At 39.1% G+C, this 27,359-nt stretch overlaps 1 protein-coding gene across 3 annotated transcripts in view; it reads left to right on the top strand.

The window, feature by feature from the left end:
• Window positions 1–27,359, top strand: part of Arhgap15 (Rho GTPase activating protein 15) — a 602,692-nt gene that overhangs the window by 85,402 nt on the left and 489,931 nt on the right. For all 3 annotated transcript variants that reach the window (XM_037204746.1, XM_028881759.2, XM_037204747.1), the window contains 2 exons: window positions 2,229–2,290; window positions 12,894–12,981. In XM_037204746.1, coding sequence (XP_037060641.1) covers window positions 2,229–2,290; window positions 12,894–12,981 — 150 coding nt within the window. The remainder of the gene's footprint in view (window positions 1–2,228; window positions 2,291–12,893; window positions 12,982–27,359) is intronic.

Raw genomic sequence — 27,359 nt, forward strand, 5'->3', positions numbered from 1 at the left:
TAGAAGGTCATTCCTGAAGACTTCATGATACTGACCAGTGCCCTTGGAAAATTTTTCTGCCATTAATGGCAGAGATACCATGATTACTGAATCCCAACATGAAAAGCCTTTGGCTATCCATTTCAAGTGGCCCGAGAAAGGTCCAGCTGGGGAGATGCCTTTGTATACCCCACCTCAAACATGTTTCATTGATCTCTTCCTCTAAGGACATTAATGTTGTCTTTTCACCTTTTTCTTTATAGAGAATAGTCATCATCAATATGGTTCTTTGAATTCTAAGTGTTCAATTGTGGGTCTTGCATGGAATATTTCTGAGAAGGCAATAATCTTAGCTTAGAATTTATGAATGGATTGAGAGGGTTTTGTAGCTTTTAATATAATACATTTCAGATTTTTTGTAACTTTTAATCTTCCTGAGAAGTTTAAACAAAGCAGTGAATTAAAGAAGGGACTTCCTCTGTGATGCTAATAGCTACTGAAAGTATCTTTGTTTCTAACATTTATAGAGACCAGTGATGCCTAGAGTTAAACTTGTGTGGGATTTATATGGTAACAAAATTCTCTGTTACCAAAGAGATGGACAGTATACATAGAATAAGGAGGTGGTCAAAACACACGGTGAGATGCACCTAAACATGGGGTGATAACACTGTGAACACCATGGTTCTGAAAACATCATCAGACTGTTTTAGACTTGTGGAAAACATACTGAAGGAAGAGACATCTTCTAAACCTATGTGAAAATTATTTTGCCACAATTGTCATTGTTACAATAATTTCCTACAGCTTATTCACTAAAAGTGCACTTACCAAATGTATTTGAAAGATAAGTATTAGGAATATAACAATGTAGGAATCAAGGAAAGGTCACATACATATTATCTATAGCAGAGCAAGTCTTACAGCGGACAATTCTTTATTTGGTACCATGTTACTCTTTGAGACAACTCACTACTCAAATTGTCTTTTCCATTCAATTTCATTTGATTTTTACAATTTTCTCTAAAAATGTAAATAACATTTACATATGCATTCATTCGTGTATTTATTCACACAATCCAGTTAGTGTAACTCTGGATTCCCACAGAATATAAAAGAGACAGTCCTTTGATTTCAATGGGCTCATAGCATGGATGTAGATATAAGCAAATAAGCCAGTCATTACAACATTATCTCATAGGTGTTAGTAGAGTGATAAGAAAACAGTAGAAATGGAAACTTGGAGTGGGATGCCTAAAAGACAATTCAACAAATGATGGAAAGGCCATCTGACAAAAGCCATATAGGTAGAATTTTAAAATGGGTTGAAATTTTGTTTTGTATATATAGGAATTTCTGAGATAAATATATAGTGGGTGAAATATTATACTTAAGGATATGGATCCCACTGGTGGCACTAAGGAAATAGGACCCTCGGCTGTTAGACATGGAGCATGAGCGTTGTACACTAATCCTTTAAAGGGAGCACAGGCCAAGAACTGGAATAGGATGTACAAGGCAGTCAGGAGGGCATAAATAGACCACCAAGAAACTAAAACAGCTTGTTGACTTTGCTGGGAATCGACATATTATAATCTTCACTTGTATGTACTTTGCCTGGAACTTACTGAACACCTCTGTTGTGTCCTAGTGAATTGTTGCATGCCCTTTATGGGGTTTGCAGCTGTGTTAGGATGAAAGCCAATAGTAGAAGTGGGGGAAAGGAAAGCAGTTACACAGCTCAGATGTCAATGAGAGCTCTGCTACGTCGTCTCTGGCTAATTGGTCAAAATGCTGCCATTGAAATATTTTCTCATGATTCATCAGGTTCAATCTCTTCTTCCACTGAATTTTTTCATTTTTTTCTGACCTTGGCAGGCATATGGGGAGGGCATAAATCAAGAGCTTCTCTGGTAAGATTAAGGAGAGTTTGCATTGTCTTTGTTCTATCATTGAAGTAAATGTTTTAAGCAAGTGGCTTCCTGACACAGAAAGGAAGGTGAATGGTGCTATATCACTATCAAACAATCCATTCACATACATCCTCACAATCTATCATCTGATAAGCAAAGCTTGGAAAGACTTGGATCTTGTATGCATTCCCCATAAGTCTTGTATGTATTATTAATAAAGTTCTGTGACTGGAAGCTTTCATCACTGCAATGACTCTTGCTTCGAAAGCTTGGGTTCATTCATACTAAAGTGCATAGGAGTTTGTCACAGTGTTAACATATGCATTCTTCTTGCAGATGGTTGAAAAAGAAGGATATCTTCAAAAAGCCAAAATTGCAGATGGAGGAAAAAAACTAAGGTAATGAAAGTTCTTCAACTCTCTGTTATATAACCACACAGTCTCCTGTACCCTTAGCTTGTATCACTGATATTGTTTGAGAAGCAAGACCACCCACATCTAGCTAGAAGAGTCCCTTCTGTTACCATTGTTGACACCCTTATTGTTAAAATGATTATACTTTTCAAAGGAAGGCATTGCATTGTAGAGTGTTGCCCAGAATATAAAAGTGGCTGATGTCTTGTCTTCTCTTGGGACTAGAAATTTTTAAAACATAAAAAGGGAAACATGGTTTCTGGATTAACAGATTGGGTTGTTGAATGAATTCATTTGCAGCATGTAAAGATCTCTATGCAGTACCCAGAGAAGTTTTATGAAGGATAGAAGATTTGAACCATAATTGTAGTTCAAAATAAAACGATTATTTAGAAAAAAAAAGGAAAATAAAAAGGAAACCATGAACAGAAAGTATGTGAGGGAAATTCAAAAATAATAAAGAGCTCCCTGGGGTGAGGGGCAGAACAACAAAAATATTCAAGGAAAAGAACAAGGTGGTTGTTGTGTTAAGAAAGACATTTGTTATGTTATTTATATGGGGGATTTAAAATAGTCCTCTTCATTTTAGAATTTTTTCTGTTTCTTACATTATGTATTCTATATTTAGCTTTATAGTATGGAATATACAAGTAATAAAGGTTCATGGAGGGACTCAAAGTAAGAGACATTTGTGGTGGTATTGTGTTCCCCAAAATATTGTGTACTCTAATAAATTTATCTGGGGTCAGAGAACAGACAACCACTAGATACAAAGGCTAGAAAATGGTGGCACTCACACCTTTAATCCTAGCATTCCAGAGATAGAAATCCCTCTGGATCTCTGTGAGTTCAAGGCCACATTGGAAATAGCCAAGCATGGTGACACATGCCTTTAATCCCAGGGAGTAGTGGTAGAAAGCAGAAAGATATATAAGGCGTGAGGGCCAGAAACTAGAAGATTTTGGCTGGTTAAGCATTCAGGCTATGGAGCAGTAATTCAGCTGAGACCCATTCCGGATGAGAACTCAGAGGCCTCCAGGCTGAGGAAACAGGACCAGCTAAGGATCCGGCGAGGTGAGATAGCTGTGGCTTGTTCTGTCTCTCTGATCTACCAACATGGACCCCAATAACTCGCCTCAGGTTTGATCTTATTAATAAGAACTTTTAAGATTCCTGCTACAGACATTTACTTGTGAGTATATTACCATTATAACTAAGTAGGACCAATATTCTAATTAGCTATACAATGGGACAATAGTTAACTGCATTACACAATATGTTACTAGAAAGATGCTTTGGTTAACACTGGAGAATAAAAAATGCTTTAGTTTAATGGCTAGAGTGGACAGTGTTTATATTTATTTGAAAGAAGTAAAATGGAAGTGTCATTCATAATTCCAGTGCCTCCAATAATTATTCAAATTTTAAATGGGAAATGGGACTGATTCTTTCCCAGAGATGTTTCTTGTCACTAGCCTGGCAGCCACTTTGCCTCAAAAGTACCAGAGGCACAAGATCAAATGTAAAGCAGCTTTCAGCCTGGCCTTCTCTGTCCCTGGAGAAATGCCAGTCAAATTTTAAAAGAGCAACAGGTGAGAATCATTGACTGACTAGCACAACCATTGTACCCTTCTTTTTACAGATCTCAACCCTCAGTCATCAACTCAGGCATGTGTGTGTGTTGAGGGGCGGGGTGTAGCTATGCAAGTAGGCCAAGACTCTTTCTTACCTGACCGACCACAGGAGTCCCCACACCTAAGCCAACACAAGAAACCACCTCAGTCAGTTCATTATTCCATGATTTGTGGGCATCAAGAAATTATAATAACACTGGTCATTGTTACTCTCTAGCATCACACAAAACAGGAGGGCCATGAAAGCAAGGTGATGGCCTCCTGTGGGGACTCTGTGGAGCCCCTCATCTGTGCCCCATTAGCCAACATTGTCACACTCATAGAAGTAGGGGTCTGAAGCATCAGAGACAGGGAGAAGCTCCTTTTCCTGCAAACTCTCATGGACACAACGCACATTGTTTCAATGTGTATAGCACTGTACATTTGCTTTATTTACATAAAAACTTAATGAACTTGTGTAGTGTCTGGATAGAAGTTTCAATACATATAAGCATCGGTGTGTACTCTATTCCATCGGTTTCTCAGTCTGCATGCCATCAAGCATTCTTTCAGATTTTTTCATTTAAAGTTCCATAAATTTTAGTTTTTATTGTTTTATAACTCCCAGGTGCAGTGAACTGAATTGATTATACCCTTCATTTGCAGCCCTATGATACTGTATCTGGGGCAAGACCCTGGGTGGTTTTATTCTTATTTTCTTCTACTCTCATATCAATCTCCTGTGCACATACACTCTAACTGGTCTTCAAATCCCCTATCCATACATCTATTTGGTTTTCTGTGTGGTATTTAAAACAAAAAAAAAACAAAATTATTGTTTATAGTAATATGTGCTTTAATATATTCTATGTCATGTAAACAGTTTTATATTAAGAATCTCATGTTTTTTGCTGTGTTCATTCAATATTAGTGCACAGATACCTGTTGTGGTGATCTATTAAGACCATTTCCTTCCCATTGTTACCCACTTGCTACTATGTATTTGTACAAAATCTTATTTTCACCAGTCCCGCAGCCACAAACACCCAAGTTTTCTCTAACTCTTCTCGAATCTAAAATATAATGATAAATCACACATAATTGTTTCCTTGGAACCTATTAGATGTTCTCGCCAGGAACTGTACTTGGGAATTAAGATTGCTTGGGCATCTGCTATGTGTCACTGCCAGGCTCTATTGAATGACTGTAGAAATTCACACAAGTTTATCCTGTATTGCAGAAGGGAACCTATTTCTCCATAATCCAATCCAATCCAACATTCTACTTTTAATATTATCAGAAATATGGCCACAAGAATGTTCCCTTGATGCTGCTTTCGTTCCTGTTTCACTGACTGGTGTTGCAGTTGAGTGGAACTTGAATTGTTCATCTAGAGTCACTCAGATTCTGCATCTCAACAATTGCTTATTCATGAGCTTTGACTACTATCTGTTGAGTATCTTGTCTTCTTTTTGTTTGAGAGAATGCATAATATATCATAGGTAACAATACTTTGTTAGGTTTAGACATTATCAATATCTCCTCTAAACGATGTGTGGAGTTTATTTTTACATTTAATATACATGCTTTTAAAACTGAATATTTTAAATGTTATAGTCACAATTTTTCATATACTTGATATCCTGCCCTATTCATGAGCTACATTATACCAAATAATTTCTACTCTAATTTTTATTTAATATTTAATTGAGTCAAATTTTATACTAGAAGTGTTTATAACTGCAATACACTTCCTAATTATTATTGTTTTTATCTTTATATTTTCTAAAGACCAGTTATAAGCCTGGATTACCTAATCAAATTGCATGACCACTAATGAATCTTAGGGGCTGGGGAAGTGATGGAATGGGTAATAGTGTTTTCCACAGGACCTTGGGTTCCAATACCCAAATCCCACAGGAAAATGCCTAGAAGAGTTAGAGACAAATGTATATGAGGAGAGCACTGCCAATCAACTAGGCCAAAACAAAACAGTGACAGAGGAAAGACATCGAATGGACTCTTCTGTCCTCCATGCAGGTGCATACAGGAGCAGGCATCTATACACACACACACACACACACACACACACACACACACACACACACACACACACACGTATGCACATGCTTACAATACACATGAGTGAAAGCACAGATGTGAACCCTCTCCCTTATCCACACACTAAAAAAAAAGAACCTCACTATTCTTACTATATATTGCTATTGCCTACCCAAAGTCTATACTTTTATAAGTAGTAACCAAAGGGTCAGTTTGGTCATAACCTTGAAAAATTATAGAGGTTTTATCACACGGGTCATTTAATGATTATTAAATGATTTCATCTAGTTACAGTAATTTATATTGCTTATGTGAGATTTCCTATGGGCTGTTTCCCATTCATCAAGGATCTTATATCACTTTAGTCAAGTTTAATGAGCTAATAAGCACTATTAATAAATGCTTATTCGGTCAAGCACATGGTTCATTGTGATAGTAGTGACATGACTTAAGTATTTAAGTCATATTGGGTTATAGGCTTCATTGTGATTTCTTGGTTTTCAAATGTAAAATTGTCGTCCTCTTAACTGCTCCTTTCGCCAGGGTCTTACAGATGTAGTTGTACCAGCATGTAACCCTGGCCTGCTTGAAACACACTTGTTTGCCTGTTCTTGATTTAAGCTGCATGAGGCCAAGAAGCAAGACCTGTCCTTTTCTTTCCTGCCGCTGTTGGTCCCGAGAGCTTTCACTGCCATTTAATAAATAGCACTTTTGAAACTTCTGCAAAGTTTTCTATCTCTAAATCCATGATATGTCATCTACATTTTACCTTGTTCCTTCTTTTTATCTTGTCTTTCCTTGTTATCATTTTTATTTGTCTCTATTTCTCTCTGTCCTATGTCTTTTTTCCATTAGGAAAAAAAAATTACTCATGTGATTAAGAGAAGGTGGCAGGAAAGACAAGTTGCTGGCTTCATCTAACATTCATAAAAGGCCCCAAACTTAGCCTTATTTTGAAATGAGGTTATACACATTTCCCTTGTGATATACTGACAGGCTTGAAAGCAGAATTCATTCAGCATTCAACTTTAATTTTTAATTATGAACCTTGAAATTATGCCTCAGCTTTTCTGATGAATCCTGGGACCCTTTTCATTTGGGGAATTTCCTTCTCAAAGCAGTAAGTAGCCCTGGCTTGTCTGAAACTCCATGATGACTTAAGAATAGTTTTTTTTGGATTATTTTTGTTAATTTGTTTTGTTTTGTTTTTTTTTCTAGTTCCTAGGGCTTAATTTTACAAAAGGCACCTGACAATGTACTTATAAATGAGTTCAGTATCTCACATGTTTCTCCACACACATCTTTCCTCTGTCGGTTCCTCTGTGGCTCCGTACATCTCACCACGTTTAGATTTTCTCACATTGCTTTCCCCTTCAGAAGGGCATGACAACACTTTGTGTGAATATGGACAGAAAATGAGCAGGAAAACAAATCTGAAAGGGGTAGCAATGGTCGTCTTTACTAATGTCTGCATTCATCACAGGCTGGGTACTGTGTGTGTGTGTGTGTGTGTGTGTGTGTGTTTGTGTGTGTGTGCATGCACGCTGCTCATTATCATCAGCATGGTTTTTTTTCTGATATGATACTAAAGTCCCCTCCAATGTGAACTTAATTTTCCTTGGTGCTTTCTGCTCAGATTGTCAATAAATTAACACAAACCCAATCCCCCCCCCCCCCGCCTTCCTTCTCTCCCTCATTCCTTCCCTCCCTTTCTCCCTCCCTCGATCTCTCTTCTTAGAACACTGAAAGAAATCTGTTGTATACTTACTGTCTCACTGGCTCAACTTCTAGTACAGATACATCACAGAAGCTCAGCATATGAGTGAGAACACATAAGTTCTCAGTTCCTCTGGTCTAAGAGTCAGCAGGGTTTTACAGTAAATCGTTCAGAGGCACTTGGATAAATCCCTCATTACTATTACAGCACAGACGCAAATCAACTCCAGAATAACCAAGTTGGGTCACAGCAGCAGGTGACCCAAAGAGAGTCTGAAATTGATGACATCATCCCACACATACTTTCCTCTGTTTTTTATTTTTGTTCTGTTTTTTGTTTGTTTGGGGGTTTTTTATTGTTTGTTTGCTTGTTTGTTTTTTCGATTGTTGCTGTGTAAGTAAAGAACACGAGGAGGAGTGAAGAGCATAAAGCTTTGAGGTTCAGAGAGATGAACATGTTGTAGGCCCTAAATCGCTAGAATGCTGATGAATATTTTAAGGGCCATTTCCATCACACAGCCAAGCAGGTATATGCTGCTGTTATTATGTGCTGCCATCCGGTGTCCATTTGGTAGAATGTCAAGCTGATGTCTGTGTCAGGGGCCTTTTATTGTTTTGGCTTTGCTTTGTTTCACCTTCTTCCATTTTTTCCACTTTAAAACTCACAATTTGTTTTAGTAAGTTATAAGAAGTATTCCACTTGCCTAAAATACCCTGGCAATTGCTCATATCAAAATCAGTTGTTCTGATGTGAATTTAGTTCTTCTGGCTTTGTAATTAAAGGATCTTTTATCCTATCAGATATCATGTATTTTGTCTGTCAAACTGCAAAAAATGTTTTCATTTCTTGTTCCTGGATCTATTTTCAGCACTAAAAGACTAGCTGTAATTCTGCACTGTATACCTGGAAGTCTGTGAGGGGACTTCGAATCTTTCTCATTCCGGGGGTACTGACTCCTGACTTCCTAAGTTACATGTATTCTAAGAGAGAGAGAGAGAGAGAGAGAGAGAGAGAGAGAGAGAGAGAGAGAGAGAGAGAGAGAGAGAGAAGAAGAAGAAGAAGAAGAAGAAGAAGAAGAAGAAGAAGAGGAAGAGGAGGAGGAGGAGGAGGAGGAGGAGGAGGAGGAGGAGGAGGAGGAGGAAGGAAGGAAGGAAGGAAGGAAAGAAGGGAAGAAAGGGAGGGAGGGAGGGAGGGAGAGAGGGAGAGAGGGAGGGAGGCAGGGAGGGAGGGAGGGAGGGAGGGAGGGAGGGAGGAAGGAAGGGAGGAAGGGAGGAAGGGAGGGAAGAAGAAAGGAAAAGCAAGCATGTTAGCAACAGTTAGTCATTCTCTCAATGTCCCAATGTTAGGACAAATGTGGGGGTTTCAGTGGCCTCCCACTGGTGTAGGAACACACTTGCTCATCAGGAGGTGGCACAGAAGACTGGCACCAGCAAGACAGGCAGCTCTGCTCCTAGGAGGAAGAGTTCTAATGCTTCTCCAAGATCATGTCCTCTCCTCCTAACTCCTGCCATGAGGCTCTGCATAGAGCAGCCATGATAGGAGAGTGTATGGCCATGCCCCCGAAACAGCTGATCCTTCAGAATGAGTGTAGGCTTCAGGGTCAAATCCTTCAATGTCTTCTGTATGGCTGTGTGCCCTTAGGTAGGACACAGTCTCAGTAAGCTTCAGTTATCTCCTCAGTTGCACTGGCTCCTCACCCACCTGCAAGGGTTGCTCGGAGAACTGGTGCCTTTCTATGATTTAGGGTCTGTCTCCAATCAGTGATAAAAATCCTGGAGGTCCATCCTACTTTACTTTACTTTTATCTTCGACTTACTGTCTTTGCTTTTCTAGTCTGCCGTGGGAATTGTTTGGCACAGAGTGTGTGTGAACAGGTACTTGTGACTGGCTAAGTGGCTCAAGTACATGATGTGTATAAAATACCAGGTGGCAAACTGTGCTCCAAGTAAGAAGCTAAGCAACAGCATAGCTCCCGTTATTGAAAGGTTTAAGATGAAGAGATGATCTAGCTGGGGACTGGTCAGACTACTAATCTTCTTTAAAAAGAACTGGGTAAAGTAGTTAGTAAGACAGCCCAGATGGATGACTCATTCTCATAGACCACAAATGGTTTTGATAAATTAAGGAAGTCAGCCAAGGCTATTTAACTTACATTGATGATATTCTTAATCAAGTTCACACTGCTTACATCTTTTAAAAATCCAGCGTAAGGTCATAGATTACATAGATTACAAGGTGCATTTTCAGAGAAACTGGACTTGACCTTTAATTCTCATGTGGTATTAAGTAAGTCCTCTAAACTCTCTGAGCCTAGTTTTCTATCTTAGTACATGGGGACATTAGCAGTTTCCTCGTTTTTTGGCTTAAGAGTACAAACATTAGCCAGACAATTAAACTTTTACTAGTTGCTCAAAATAATTATGTCACTGATATTTTTAAAAGAAACAGTCAGAGAAATTGAGGTGAAAAGAGGTCTTAAATTTATCTGCTGCATTTTATTATTTATTTTGACAAGAAATTATTTTCAAGCTGTAGGATTCAGCTGTTGGGGCATCTTTCCTCTTCATTTGGATACAATAAAGATGATGTTTGAGACCAATGAAACTAAGATATAACAGCCCCAGACATAGGTATTACAGATGGTCACATGACTAAGCTTCCCAGCTCTTCCTTCTCATGCATTAGCGTTTGTCCTTCCAGTTAACCTAGTAGGAATAGTTCAAAGTCCTAAGACAGAACGGTGACGTAACTGGAATTTCATGGACTTCCTGTGTAACCCGCTCCAGTTAGAAGTTTAAGGAACAGAAGAGTTTTTCCAGCAAGTTCTATAAATGATCAACATCTGAAACAGATTCAAACCAGAACCATTTCTCTAGGAACTTCTATAGATAGGAAGCAAATACGGTGCGCGAGAGCACGCTGCCAGGAGATAGGAACTATAGTGAGAAGCACAGCAGGTGGATTAAATATGGGTCCGTCACCTGTTAGGATGTTTCGCACTCTGATCACACATGGTCAAAAGGACTGATAGAGATGACCAGCCTTGACCAGCAGCTCAGCGTTTCTCACTCTTCTTTTTGGAGTCATCTAATAATGTGAACTGCTTAAAGGGAAGGCTATTACTGATTCAATTCACCTTAGTACTGTTGCTAGCTATAAAAAGAAACTGGCACTAATCCAGACAGAAAGTGTTAATTTTTCTCTTGCTTTCTGACTTTTTATAATTTGACTGAAGCACTGACTACCCATCTGAAGACAAGGGAGTCCAACAGCATGGTGTTGTATGATGAAATTCTGAATGTGTTTCTTGTATGTTTGTTTATTCTGTTCTCTTTTTAATGCAAAAGTGCAACATTCAGGAGGCTGGAAAGATTGCTCAGTGGTTAGGAACACTGGCGGCTCTTCATGAGGACCTAAGTTTGGTTCTCAGCACTGATGTAGTGGCTCACACTGTCCTTAACTCCAGTTCCCTGGGATCTGACACCCCTTTCTGGTTCTGCAGGCACAAGTCATGTACACATACATACAGGCAGAACATGAGTACACACAAAGATAAAAGTAAATACCTTTTAAAAAAGCAAGCTTCAGGCATGTAATAGCAACCACATTCTTTTTGTCAACATTAGTCATACTAAATAAAAACTATCCTTATAATTAAGGCTCTAGATTATAAAGGGAAAGTGGAAAAAAATCACACAAAATCTTGTGTATATGGAACACAAAAACTTGTCATAGTCACACATTTTATATGGTGTTCAATTTATCTGAATGAAAGCTTCTTTGTAAACTTTTTCTTCTTTGCTTTTTGTAAAATCAATACAATTATGTTGAAATAAAGGTTAAACTAGAGAAAACAGTAACAATATAATTGAAGGGCAGAAACTTGTGCATCCCAATCTTATTGATAGTTTGCCACCTAAGGAAGAAAACCTTTCACAACAGTAATACACATATACTCCAACTGCAGAAGCTTTCATGTGTTCAGTTGAAGAAATAAGGAAAACTAAGAAGTAAATACAAAGGGAAGGAGAGAACTGTAATCTCACCATCTTATTTAACTATGGCTACAATCGAGACTTTTTTCCAGGCCAAAGTGATCATTGATTAAATAAACGTCCATTTAGCTCCTAGACTCTCCAGGACTCTGTGCTAGGCTCTGAAAATACCCAATAATGTTGAAATGATTTCTGTTGCCTGGGGGCTTGTATTTTAATGAAGGCAATGAAAGTGAAAAATTTTGAAGTATTTTTTTTAATTCATCATGTTACATGTCATGAATGTACTTTGAGGGAAGCAATATTTGGACTTCTGATGGATGGAATTAATAATCAGAAGGGGCTAAGCTGAGGAAAATGGTCCTAGGTAAATTGCATAGCATGGAGGAAAGTATATATTATGGGCTACATTGAAATCTTCCCACATCAGTATTCTCAAACACAGGAGTCATTCTTCCAATGTACAATTCTATTATGAGCAATTTTCTTAAGCAATCTCTGTTTTTTGATGTTTTTTGTTTGTTTGTTATACTTTAGGAGCAGAATTACCAAGGAATGTGCAATTCATCTTAATGGTCAGAGCCTCAAAAACCTAGACCTATTTCTTATTTAAATTTGTGGGAATAAACATGCCTAGTCATAAAATGATGTATAATTTTTTTGGAAATTTATGAAAAAATATATTGTTATTTTGCACTCTAGAAGTGTGAGAGAATGTATTTAACATTGGTTCTTTTCATCCTTGGAAATTTCATGGGAAAGAGGAGAAAGCACACCACTGCTCCCATTTGTAATTTTTTGACTGCTAGTGAGTATCAAAAGCATTTTTATTTAAAGAATGGCATGTGAACTGGTCAGTCTTTCTGATTCTGAGACGTGCTACATCAATGAAAAAGAACAGAGACGGAGCGGCCTCCAGCATGTTTACTTTAATGCTTCAGTACCGTGAGGAGGCACTGATTAGTTAAAGAGCATCTGGGAAGATTGACAAACTGAGAAACTTTTATTTATGTGCCACAAAATTTAAAATTCTAGAGTTTTTTATTATTATATGAATTTTCTATTACTTAACAGATATAAATAAATAGAAGATTTTTAGGAAAACTCATTAAAAACAGTCTGCACTCACAACAAATTCCCTGATATGGTTCCTAAATGTTCTTTTCTCTTATGATGCATTTATCTATTTTTTTTTCCCTAAGGAAAAACTGGTCTACTTCCTGGATTGTTCTTTCTGGTCAAAAAATTGAATTTTACAAAGACTCCAAGCAGCAAGCTCTTCCCAACACGGTAGGTTGTTCTCTGGTTTTTTCAAATAGCATTGAATCCAAAGTGTGGTTTCATCAGCCATCACACTGAAGCCTCTGAGCTACCAACCTCTGAAAGCAGATGGAGGAAAGGACACAGGAACCTCTTAATCAGATGAAGGAAAAATAGAACGTAGTGTCTGTTTTATTAAGTGCTGCATTTGGAGAAGATGCAGAAATGAGATGAATGGTGAGCGGCTATCTGGTAATGTGAAGGTAACACTTTAAATTAAGGTGCCATTTATAAGTGCTTTATTCTTATTTATGAAATAATCACTAAATGCTGCTACTTTCCCAAATAATGTATTATAAAGCATGTTATAAAATGCATTAGTAATAAATGTTTAACAGATGAGACTATGGGAGGCTGCTTTAAAGAATATTATAAGACGTAAATCGTATTAAACCATGTATGTGCATCTTTAATACATGGATTTAAGTTGTTATCTTGCATTCTATAAAGTGCCTCACACATTAATAAATAATAATAAACTGTTTATAAATGGCACCTTAATATAGGGTGTTACCAATGAAAAAACACTCTAAGTTAACGAAGTGATTTTTTATCTTAGCCTAACTATGACATTCACTATATCCAGCTAACCTTTCTGAATAGTCCTTATGATGACACCTAATCAGCCTAATGCAATTTCTGTATCTTGTGGTTATTGCAAAGTAAGATTTGCAGAATTGCTTCACTGTACCTGAGGGAAAGCACCACAGGCCGCAGAGATGTGGCAGTGACAGCAGGAGCTATTGGGGGTTACTTAATGGTGAAACCTGGACCTCAAAACCTCGCTGCCCAAACACAACAGCTAGCATGCAGTGCAAGAAAGGGTGGGCAGATGGTCTGTCAGGCCCTGATTAGGAAGGACTCTAGGCCACAAGGAACTAACCTGCCGTAGCCCATTGGTTTGATAGGCAGTAAAGAAAGTGGTGGCCTGGTGGGAGGGAACCATAATGAACTAATTTATATTTGGCAGATGATAAAATAATGGCAAGTTCTTTGCTCTTCAGCCACTAGTTATGTTTGCTATATAATCCTCTTTAAATGGGAAATAGGAACTCTGGCTAAAAGATGTCTTTTAAAGAAGAAAAAATTAGTAAGAACAAAGAATTACATCTGGCTTGCTCCTCATCATTTCAATCACCTTTGTCTGCAAATGACTTACTGATTTTGGAGACTCAGTAAAGTCCAATTTTCAAACTAATAATGAATAAATTAAAAATATCTTAGTCCTTTGCATTTTAAATTACTTCAAAAATTTGTCTTAGGGCTTTGTTTTGTTTTTCTTTTTGGCTACAGTAAGGTTGGGATAGTATTTGAAGGGACATAAAATACCACCCAAGGCTGGGCACAAAAGAACCCACCCCCACCCCCTCGCAGGGCCTTGGTGTTTTTCTTTGAATGAGTTCTGCAGGGAAGGTAGGAAGTTAGAAGGTGCCAGCCTGCCTGGGCCTGATGCTAAGAAGATGATTCTTGTCCTGCTGAGGGAGAAGAATCCCATTGGAGCTGAGTCAGATGGAGATAATGGGATGGATTAATTCCATATTATAGCATTTATTTCATTATTTTTAATCTCCTCATACCAGGAGATACAATTCTCTCAGCTGTTTAATTGTATAAAGGGGAAAGAAAACTCTTTTTTTTTTTTTTTTTTTTTTTTTTGGTTTTTCGAGACAGGGTTTCTCTGTGTAGCTTTGCGCCTTTTCCTGGAACTCACTTGGTAGCCCAGGCTGGCCTCGAACTCACAGAGATCCGCCTGGCTCTGCCTCCCGAGTGCTGGGATTAAAGGCGTGCGCCACCACCGCCCGGCAAGAAAACTCTTATCCATTGCAGGCAAACCTTGCAGGTTAGCTCACTAATTGTATGCCACCAACTCAACCTTCAGAATTGTTACAAAGTGACAATAGATTTGACTTGTAGGAGGAACTCGTTGACTTTCTGTTTTGTTTTGTTTTTTGGCAGTCCTTGCTTATTACTTCTGGCCCCATTTTCAGTGCTTTCTGTTTCTCCCAGGCACCCGTTGTCTTCAAAGCAAATTCTGGGTAGGAGCTAACTGTTCTGTGGGAAAGGGAAGGAGAATTACAGATCTGTTTGTACCGCATGAATTGTCTTGCTGGTCAACTTGGATTCGTTTCTAACTGGGTATCAAAGGCCTCGTGGGCCAGCTGCATTTATCAACTCCAGCCTTAGAGAAATGATGCAATGATTGCCAGGCCTTGATTAAAGATGCTGTGGTTTTACTCGGGAAGAGATTCATGCTCAAATTTCTAAATTTCCCTTGCACCTTTTAGCAGAGCCTTGGTGTTCACTCTGCTCCCAAGGAGAGGCCTTTCCTCCACTAGGCCTGGAGAAGCTGTCATAAGTGCAGACTGTGGTCTGAACTGCGTCGTAAGCTTTCTGAGCCATCTTCGAATGTTATGAGTGACGAGACAAAGTTTAGGGTAGCTCAGAGCACGCTAAAGTCACACCCAGAGGACCAGTTCTTCTTGCCACTAAGTAGCTGGCAAAGTTACTCAACTTCTTTGAGATGGGTATCCTCACCAAAGGACATGGTAGTTTTGTCACCAAAAATGGTAAAGAATGAAAGTAATGAAGTAGAACCAAAGAGTCACAAGTAATGAAGTAGAACCAAAGAGTCACAACAGCTATAATTATTAATCACCTGCTCTCATATTTGCCAATAACATATTTAAATATTTGAGGATGAAGAGGTGGCTCTGTGGTTAAGAGTATTTTCTGCTCTCTCACAGGACCCAGGTTCAGTTCCCAATAACCATAAGGCAACTCATAACCATCTGTAATTCTAATTCCAGAGAGTCTGATGCCCCTGTTCACCAGGCACACATATGATGTGCATACATGCAGGCAAAAGACTCATATACATAAATTAAAAATGAAGTCTTTAAAAAACAATTTACTATGTAATATTGACAGCAGTATAGTCAAGACATTGTATCATATTAATTTTATGTGAGTTGTTTCACACATTATATATATATATATATATATATATATATATATATATATATATATATATATGGGGGGGGCAGGTTCTCATTGTGTACCCCTGGAGTGAGTGGACCATCTTGCTACATAGACCAGGCTATCTTGAACTTACAGAGACCAATCTGCCTCTGCCTCCCAAGTGCTGAGTGTACTACCATGCCTGTCTGGCAAACTTGTACAAATTTAAGAAAATACTGTTACACAAGGCTTTCATAAAGAGAAAATAATCTGTATCCAAAGGCAGCAAAAGATATCTATTCAAATGAAGCAGCTGTTCATCTGGGACTCACTTATACCTTCCTAAATATCCAAGAGAGTTTCCAGACCCCATGTTCTTCTGTGGATTCTCACTACTGCTGTTTGATGTCGCATCTCACATAATGCTGTGACTGATTGCACAGCCCACATTTGACAAATCTTCTCACTGAGGTGTTTTCAATGTCTGTCTTTCCCCAACTTAGGGCTGTTAGAACAGTTTGCCATTGGTGGCACATCTCAAACAACAAACACTAAGTTCTCATGATTTTGGAATCTGCAAACTCCAAGATACAGGCACTGGTAGATCTAGTGTTCAGTGAAAATGCCCTTTCCATGTGGATCCCATCTCCTTGTAATCCCACGAATAGCAAGAATATTAAGGCTTTGCCCTTCATAGCAGATCCCACCCCCAAACCCAGCTTCCAACAGCATGGCAAGGGTTTAGGATTCAGTGTATGAACATGTTGATTCCACAACAACATCCTAGTGACACTTTTATCCTGATAACATGCACAGGATCATGTAGTTTTGGGTCCTCAGTCCTCTCTTTAAAGGACATGGAGGACTTTTATCCCTTTCAGCATTTGAATCAGAAGATCAAACAGTAACTGATCATCTAGTGTCAGCATTTCCTAACAGGACACTAGAAAATGCCACCATCTAAACACCTAGGAGGGAACCAGTGCAGAACTAAAGTCGGTTTCTACAGAGAAAGAAGCAGGTTTGCTATCTACCTGCATCCTGTTCCTACTTACACACCTCACCTCAGACCAGAGCGTGGCAGTGCTGGATGCTACGCTTACTATGGTCCTGAATACAGTCTACAAGTTTTCCATGTTTTCAGATGTAGCCCACTTTATAGTCTCTCATTTTTATTCTAAGTCTCAGCCAAAGTATGTTAAAGTGTCTTACTGTATTCTCCAAATGTCTTAACAGTCTTCTCTCTTTTTTTTTCCTGTATTTTTGTCTTTTTGAGCTGAGTTGGGAGTACTTTTTCTCTGTATCTTTCAGTTCTTTATTTAAGTCTCTTCATGTGATAAACATTTTTTTCTCTAATTTCAAATAGTATAATTTTTCACTTCTAGGACTTTGTTTCTTTTAATTTATTCTATCAGCTGGCATTGCTACTTGTTTCCCACAGGTATTTTCCAGACTACGATTTAATTTTGGTAAAACCAGGAGGAATAGTTGTTTTATGATTGGTCTTGTGATTCTAACGTAGTGGTCCAGGGCCTCACTGTATTCATGGGTTTTTGCTGCCTGTCACTCACGCTTCTCGGGTTCCTGATTGTCATTGCTCAGCTTTGGCTGTGCACTAATCGTTAAGAGTGAAATATGACCATGAGGGGTGGGGGTGGGGGAGGTCCCTGTGGTTTGTAATAAATGTGTCCTACTTACTGGAGTGTTTGTATTTTCAAAAGGGATGTGAGACAGTGACTTGTGGTATTAGAGTCTCTTTGAAATGTATCTGAAATGGCAGAAGTACAGAAACACTAACTTCTTGGAGACAAGGTGCTTCTCTGCTCCTTTAATATTTTAGACTACCCAACACCTCCTTTCAGTGTCCTTTTGGAATCAGAGAAATAGAACAGTTTCAACACCAGTATTTGTTTACCTTTCCATAAGATCTTAGGTAGGACCTTGTTCTATTACATTGTGAGGTGGAACAAAGCTCCAATGTGTAGTATAAATAAACAACCTCAGAACAACATGAAGTTAGGTTGCTTTGAGACTCAGTTTTCCTGTCTATTTTAGAGCTCCACCTCACACATACAAATAAAAACTTCAGCATGGCTTTCTCCTCTGTCATTTCAGACTTTCAATTCTGAAGTAATCTTTAAAAGATATGTTTTTAACCCAAAATTTTTCATTGTTTTCAGTAGGAAAGTTGATCCAAATAACATCTCTACTCATTATAATCTACTTCACTTTAATGTGAGTATGCATTCAGTTAATCAGGTTTGTGCTATTTATATCAGCCTTGGTGGGAAAAGACTTCATCGGAATATGTATTGAAATCCCACAATGAACAGCTTGCTCGTTAAGGCTGCATATAAGACATAGATATATAACCAAGATAGAGACGTTGCCTTAACAGATCTCTGCCAATAATGATGAGATGAAATAGGAAACAGAATAGATGTTTGTTTTTGTTTTTCTTCCTTTCTTTTTATTTTTTTTTTCAGGATTTAAAGGAGGGAGTGCTCACATCTGTGAAGGATTTGAATTGGTCCTTAAGAGATGGTTGTCCCTTCTGCATGTGGAGATTTGCAGACAGAAAACATGGGGCAATGAAAAACTCGAGCAATGACTAAGAATGGATGATGGGATATGAGCACTAAAATATAAATGATTTCTCTGGTCCAGTTGAAACACAGGATAAAATAAGCTTTAAGGAGAGGCTATAAGCTTTTGAATGTGCTACCAGGGCAGGGCTCTTCAATGTGATACTGATATATAATCCAGGCATCTGCACTGCAGAATAATCTAAATGGCTTTTACTGAGAATGAGTATGACACATATGGTGCTTCTGGAAGGAGCTGAACTTAGAGAGGGACCCAAATGAGAGAGAAACTGATTCTCTTGGGATCATGGGTTACCCTCAATACAGGATCTGAATCTTTGCTTCCCTGGAGAGGCACGCACAGTCATTGTCTCATCTCCTGCTGTCATTTGGGGTTTCCTCCGAGGCCTTGACTCAAACAAACTCTATTTTTTGGATGCAGCTATACATTTTTGTGCCTGGACAATTTCAGTTGACTCTTGTATCCCATTTCCGAGTAACACCTGGGCACTTGCTGTGTTTTGTGACTTTAGAGTTTCTGCTTGATGTGTGGGAAGATACCCAACAGCATCTATGGGACACTACAGATGCACATTGCTGTGGATATTGCTCTGTATAAATAAAACACTGATTGGCCAGTAGCCAGACAGGAAGTATAGGCGGGACTAACAGAGAGTTTTAGGCCACTCTAAGCCCCTTTCTGCCTCTATAGACAATAGGTCTGTCAGCAGGCACAACTCCAAACCCCCACCAGGGACTGTGTCCTGTCTGTTTTAACTAGGTAAAACTGTGGAAGCCTTGGGCTAGGGAGGGGAGCCGGGACTCAGGGAGGAGGGGGAATGCCCCATTCACTGCATTTTCGATGGTCTGGGTGCTAAATTTGACCGGAACTGAGACCTGATTAGCTTCTTTTCAGGAATGGAACCCTGTAGGTTTTTATTGGTTTTACAGAACTCTGCAGGTAGTAACCTTCAGTTTCAAGTGCCTGCCAGCTGGGGAGGAAGCTGAGGGCAGGAGCCACCCAAGCCTTTGGAATTTGCCCCATGTGAGTGCCAGATATTGGTGAAATTATAAAGGCCACCCTATGCAGTTAAAGGGAGGTTTATTTAGTGGTGTAACTTACAAATGAAGGGATAGGTAGGTTGCAGGGTCTGGGGCAGACGTAGCACAGTCCGGCGGTGTTCTCTGGAGAACTTTGCTTGGTCTACCTCCAGTATCCAGGGTCCAGGAACCAAGAGAGGTGGCGCATCCAGATCTCGGGTCTTCAGGGTCCTCTCTTGGCCCCCACCTTGTAGGCGTGACAGTTACCGAAGCCTCCATGGTGGTTAAAACTTCCAGATCAAAGCTGGAATGGCTACCTACTACAACACATGGTTGATTAATCAAAACCTGTGGATGGATGGCCTTGTGAAGAGGATTTTTCACAATGTGTTTATTCTTTCACAGTTTCCACATACTTTGATCATGATTCACCATCATGCTCTCTCACCCACTTCTCTCTCCCACTGAATCCATTATAGAATATAATAACCCCAACAAGGCCTTCTTACACTTTTGTGTTGTTTCTCTTATGTGACCAACTGTGTTTAATTGTGGTTGCCTACATGCCTACACTAATATTTTGACTCCTTCTCTTAGTAACCATTAAATGTCTAGATCTCTTAGGGAGAGGTAGAGTCATATGATCCTCTCCTCAGGTGAGGATTTCTGAAAAGGACTCCTGGTTTCTCCAGAAATAAGACCAACAACTGACAAATGTCAGAACAACTTTTTTAAATGTAGAGACCCTGGCTCACTTATTCTATGAATAATCAATAAGTCCTACCAGGCATCACATGATCATTTTAATCAAAGAGAAATCCAAATGAATAATATATGACCCTTACTCTCACGGTGTTGTGATATGGTAGAGCTGACAGAACCATAAATAAGCTTATTATAATAAACTATGACTGTGATATAACTGTAAGAAAGCCAGCAACAGACCAGGGCTTCCCAGGTATACAGGAATGTAAAATAGGCATACAAATCAAACATTTACTGATAATAAATCAGAGAAATTTATTTTATCACAATTTTTCGGTATGCATATAATTTTACTGTTTATTAAAATGGAGCAAATTTACATAATAAGATGTATGTGCTTATTTTTTTCAACATAAAGAACTAAATCTTGGCTGAGCATTTGATACTATAGGACCTAGAGCATTTTGTCAGAGTTGATTGATGCTTTGATTCTGTAATCATCAATTCTGAGAATGCTAGTTTATATAAATAGGTAGTTCAAAATAGCAGGAGTGCTATTTAGAGACATTTTAGAAATAGGTGGAAATTTTGCTCCACTCTCTTATGGCCAAAATCCATTTGGTAATTTTTTTTAAATGGAATTCAAATAAGCAAATCAAATGTTGAATTTTACGAAAATCAAACACTGAACAAAAAAGGCAGCTCAAGGGTATGTTAATTTTACACTGACATTCTGAAGAACAATGACAGGCAAGTATAGATAGTCTGTTTTCATAAATACCCCCACTGTACTTCTGTGAGGACAGAATCTTCAGTATGTACAGTGAGGACACTAACACCCATCACACAGTCTCAAATGTGAGCTGAGGTCTCTCAGGCAGCCTTTGCTGGCTCTGAGGATACAAACACATGTGCAATGCAAAGTGTTCTGCATGCTCCAAGCTCAGAAGCAAGGCTGAAGTGAAGTCCTGTGACACAGCACAGGCAAGCGTTGCCAGACATATCTTCTTTGCGATTTTATTTTGAAATAACCTTTTCTCCTTGCATATCTAGAAGCAAAAGTAGCCAATTTTCATGACCCTCATGCCTTAGGGTTTCTGTAGCTAGAGAGTTTCTATTGCTGTGAAGAGACACCATGACTATGGCAACTCTTACACAGGAAAACATTTAATTGAGGTGGCAGCTTACAGTTTCAGAGGTTTAGTCCATTGTCATCATAGTGAGGAGCATGGTAGCATGAAGACAGACATGTGCTGGCTACATCTAGATCAGAAGGCAATAGGAAAGACTCTGACACTGGGTGAAGCTTAAACATAGGAAACGTCAAAGTCCACCCCTACAGTGACACACTTCCTCCAACAAGGCCATACCTACTCTTGCAATGCCACACCTTCTAATAGTGCCACTCCCTATGAGCATATGAGGGCCAGTTACATTCAAACTACCACACTCCACAATCAGTTACCTGGCCGTTTAAGAAGCCCGGCTCTAAAACCATAGGTTTGTGTGGATTTTTGCAAACCAATTGCCCCCTTAGGCTTATATTTCTGAATGTTTTGTCATTAAGGTGTGTTGGTGCTTGAGAGGGATTAGGAGGTGTGGCCTTGTTGGAGGAAGTGTGTCACTTGGGGTGGGCTTTGGGGCTTCAGACACCCCAAACAAGCCCAAAAGCTTTCTGCTGCCTACTCTTTCTGCTGCTTTCGGATCTGTATGGAGAACTCTCAACTTCCCCAGTACCACCTCGGCCTGCCTACTACCGTTCTCCCTGGCATGACAATGGACTAAATCTCTGAAACTGAAAGCAAGTCCCAATTAAACAGTTTCCTTCATAAGAGTTGCCGAGGTCATTGTGTCTCTTCACAGCCATTGGACACTGACTAAGACAGTTTGGTATATATAGTCCTTTCTCAGGGATGATGGCCTTGCAAGTTAATGCTCATTCTATGTATTCCCTCATTTGATCATTCTACAAGCAATATTCTGCAAGCTCAACTTTGCACCATTGTGTCAAATGTTCTGAAAAGTACAAAACTGAAGTAGCCATGCTGGGTACACAGAACAGCAGTCTAATCTCCCCAGACGCCAGAGACAAGAGGATCACAAATTGAAACCTTGCCTAGGGTGCAAAGCTTGCTCAACTTAGCATGACTCTGTCTAAAAAGGGTTGGTTTTTTTTGGGGGGGGGTGTTTGTTTTTGTTTTTGTTCTGCTGGCAATATAGTTCAGTGGTACAGAATTTGATTTCTATGCTCAAGGTCCTAAATTCTACCCCAATTACTAAGAGGAAGGAAGAAGAAGTGGGAGAGAAGAAGGAAGAGGAGAAGGAGGAGGAGGAGGGGGAGAAGGAAAGGAAGAATGGTCTTCCTGCCTCTGCTTCTTCAGCATATCTTATCAGCAGACACCACAAGAAAAATGATATGATTCTACACATAAAAGACCCTAAACACTCCCCAAAACTTTAATAACTGATAAACATATTCAGCAAAGTAGTAGGATAAAAAATTAACACACAAAAATCAGTAATCTTCCTATATACACAGGACAAGTACACCAAGAAAGAAATCAGAGAAACAATTCCATCCACAATGGCTTAAAACATACATATCTTGAAATAAATCTAACCAAGAAAGTAAAAGACTTGTATCAGAAAGACACCAGAAGATTGAAGGACCTTTCATGTTCATGGATTTGTATGAGTAATATTGTGAAAATGGTCAAAAGCAATCTACAGAATCACAATATTCATAAAAATTCCAATGATATTCTTCACATAAATTGAAAAAAATCCTAAATTTCACAGAACAATAAACAAAACAAAACAAAAATCTCCAGAATAACCAACATAATCCTAAACAATAAAAGCACTATGGAGGTACAACCACCCTGATTTTATACTGCTTTGTACCAAGGTGATATAGTAAGAAAAATAGCATGACACTTGGCATAAAAACAGAAACATTGAACAATGGAACAGAACTGAGGACCCACATCTAACTCCACACTCCTACAGCCTACCCACCTTCTTTTCAAAGAAGCAAGAAAATACACACTGGAGAAAAGTAGCATTTTCAGCAAATGGTGCTGATCAAACTGGATAGCTGGGTATGGAAGAATGAAACTAGATCCTTAACTCTCACCATACACAAAATCCCAGATGTATCAAGGACCTCAGCGTAAAGCCTGACATTCTCAGTCAGACAAGGAAGGAATTAGTAATACAATGGAATTTATAACACCGGAACAGACAATATCCAGGTAGCATAAGCAATAACACCAACAATTGACAAATAGAACCCATGAAAGTAAAATGCTTTTTTCTACAGCAAAATACACCATCATTCAAGTGAAGAGACAGCCTACAGAGTGGGCAACAATCTTTCCCAGCCATACATCTGACACAGGATTAATATCCAGAATATACAAAGAACTCAAAAGAAAAAAACTAAACATAAAAAAAGGTCCAGATAAATTGGGGCAAAGAACTCAACAGAGACTTTTCTTTTTTTTTTTTTTTTTTTTTTTTTTTTTTGGTTTTTCGAGACAGGGTTTCTCTGTGTAGCTTTGCGCCTTTCCTGGAACTCACTCTGTAGTCCAGGCTGGCCTCGAACTCACAGAGATCCACCTGCCTCTGTCAATAGAGACTTTTCAAACATTGAAACATTAATGGCTGAGAAACACTTTTAGCATGTTCGACATCTTTAGCCATCAGAGAAATGCAAATTAAAACTACTTTGAGAGTTCATCTTAGCACAATCAGAATGGTTAAGGTCAAAAAGCATACAAACAAACAACAACAATAGCTAAAGAGCAAATGCTGGCATGGAGATGAGAGTGAAGGGAATGTATTCATGATTGTTGGGAGTACAAACCAGTGCATCCATCCACTATGGAAATTGTTGTAGAGAATCCTCAAAAAGCTGAAAATATATAGATCACATGATTAAGCTATACCAGTGTCTTAGATAGGTTTTTGTTGCTGTGAAGAGATACCATGACCATGGCAACTCTTATAAAGAAAACATTTAACTGGGGCGGCTCACTTACAGTTTTAGAGGTTGAATCAATTATCAACATGAAGCAGGGCATGGTAGCATGCAGGCAGACATGGTGCAGGTGCCAAGAATGCTACATCTTGCAGGCAATAGGAAGTTGACTGACTGACACACTGAGGGTAGCTTGAGAAAAAGAGATCTCAAAACCCACCCCCCACAGTGACACACTTCCTCCAACAAGGCCACACTTCCTAACAGTGCCACTTCCTTTGAAGGCCATTTTCTTTCAATCATTCTACTCCCTGACCCTCAAAGGCTTATAGCCATGTCAAAATGAAAAAAAAAAAAAAATGTATTCACTCTAACTTCAAAAATCCCCATAGTCTATAACAGTCCCAAACTTGTTTCAAAGTCCAAAGTCTCTTCTGAGAAGCATGACAATCTCTTAACTGTTATCCTCTGTAAAAATCAAAATCAAAAAGCAGATCACATACTTCCAATATATAATGGCACAGGATATACATTACCATTCCAAAACATAAGGAAGGGAGCATAGCAAGGAAATACTGGACCAAAGCAAGACCAAAAACCAGCAGGGCAAACTCCAAACTCTGCATCTCTATGTCTGATATCAAAACACTCTCCACATCTTCAACTCCTTTCAGCTTTGTTGACTGCAACACACTTCTCTCTCTTGGGCTGTTTCCACTACCTGTTAGCAGCTCTTCTTGGCAGGTATCCCAAGACTCTGGCATCTCTAACATCTTGGGTTCTTTAAGGCAACCCAGGCTTCAACTTCACAGCTTCACACAATGACCTCTCTACTAGGCCTCCATTCAGGGACACCTCTCACACATGCGTGCCCTCAGTGGCTTTATTCCATAACTCCTTTCTTCTATCCTTAACTTTAAAGCCAGAACCATGTGGCCAAAGCTGACAAGTTCTGCTGCTTGCTGGGGCTGGAACATGGCTCCCTCATTCACTTACATCTTCATCAACTTTCTGTCTTTCACACCTTGGCTGTCCTGAAACTTGCTCTGTAGACCAGGCTGGCCTCAAACACAAGAGATCTGCCAGCCTCTGCCTTCCCAGTGCTGGGATTAAAGGTGTGCCCTTCCAGACCACATGTGGCTCTAAGTTTTTCTCTAGTCCCTTTTCACAAATTGGAAATTTAGCTATGTGGGATCTTGCTCTGGGGTCACCACTCCCTTTATTCCATTTCTTAATCTGTTTATCCCCTTGAACATAGAATTTAGCTTTATTCCACTTCCTGGTACTCTTTTTTCTCCTCAGCATTTACTTTTTGTAATTTACCCTGCTCAGCTTGCTCCTTTTCATTATAAATCTTCATTATGGTTATCATTAATATCCAAAGGACAGAGACTATACTAGACTGTTTTGAGATCCCTTCTGCTAATGGAATTAATCCAAAACTTTTCACTCTAGCCTTGGGTAGACTCTTCAAACAAGGACAAAAGGCAGTCACTTCCTTCACCAAAACATCACAAGAATGGTTTCTAGGTAGCATACTAAATCTCTTCTCTGAAACCTCTTGGGCCAGCTCCCAACGTTTCAAATCATTGTCTAACATGCTCCTACTAGTATTCCCTATTAAACAGCATTTCACTGCTGTCCTAACCCAAAGTACCAAAATGAATATTACTCCAAAGGAAAGCATGGTCAGGCCTATTACAGCAATATCCCACTCCCAGTACCAACTTCTGTCTCAGTTGCTGTGAAGAGACACCATGACCAGGGCAACTCTTATAAAGAAAACATTTAATTGGGGTGACTCTGCTACAGTTTCGGAGGTTTAGTCCATTATCAAAATGAAGGGGAACATGGCAGTGTGAAGGCAGACATGGTGCTGGAGCTGAGAGTGCTACTATATCTTGCGGGCAACAGGAAGTTGACTGACTGACACACTGAGGGAAGCTTGAGGAAAAGAGATCTCAAAGCCCACCCCCACAGTGACACACTTCCTTCAACAAGGCCACACCTCCTAACAGTGCTACTCCCTTTGGGGGCCATTTTCTTTCAAACCACCAGAGCCAGTTTTTGGGCGTATACACAAAATTTACATCTTACTACAGAGATAATTGTTTATCTATGTTCTTTGTTGCTCTAATGCCAGGAAACAGAAACAGCCTACATGTCTACCAACTGATGAATTCATAATGAAAATGTGGTACATTTACCCAATGCAATAATATTCACATGTTGAGAAAGAGTAATCATTCTAAGTGAGGTGATTTAGACCCTAAGAAGCAAACAAGTATATTTTTTTTCTCTCATATATGGATGTGATCATTGATCTTTAGAAATGTGTATTTCATTTTGACCACCCATAAATGTTAGGAAACTAGTAAGAGATCGTAGTGGATGGGGAAATCTTTCAAAGGAAGAGAGAGAGAGTGATATAAAGGGGGCAAGAGTGATAATTAAACTAGAAGGATTAAATAGGTTAGGGGATGGGAGGGAATATGGAGAGGGGTAACTGATAGTAAAGGCCAATTGAAAATGTCATATGGACACTTACTGTTGTAGAAGCTTTCTAAAATATATATGTATACACATATAAAATAGTTTAAATGGGGTTTCTTTATAAAGGGGGTGGGGGCAAGACCATAACTACATACTACATACTAGCAAATAAAATCCTCAGTATTAGAAATGGGTTATCTCTTTTAGAGTTGATGGCCAGTTGGGGTCTCATAAAAAAACAAACATTACTGGCTATGTCCATTGCTTTTGGTCACCTTCCAGAAGTTGACAATAAGGCCCTGTTGCTGAAGCTACCTCATTCATGAATCCTAACACATGGGGAAATCAAGTTGGCACTGCCCCAGGAGCTTCATCCCCGCTATCTAGTTTGATAGTGCTGGAAGGTGCAATACACTGTACAGGAGGATACAATTAATATCAGTCTTACCCAGCTCTGATTCCAGTGAGTGAGCTAAGAAAATGACTCCACTGGTACAGTAGTGGCACAAATATTATGGAAATTTTCAAACACTTTCTAATTGGATTTAAGGTCAGCGTCACAAGATGAAACCCATACCTGCCGT

This window comes from Peromyscus leucopus, chromosome 4 (genome assembly GCF_004664715.2).
Source record: "Peromyscus leucopus breed LL Stock chromosome 4, UCI_PerLeu_2.1, whole genome shotgun sequence".
NCBI classification, from domain to species: domain Eukaryota; kingdom Metazoa; phylum Chordata; class Mammalia; order Rodentia; family Cricetidae; genus Peromyscus; species Peromyscus leucopus.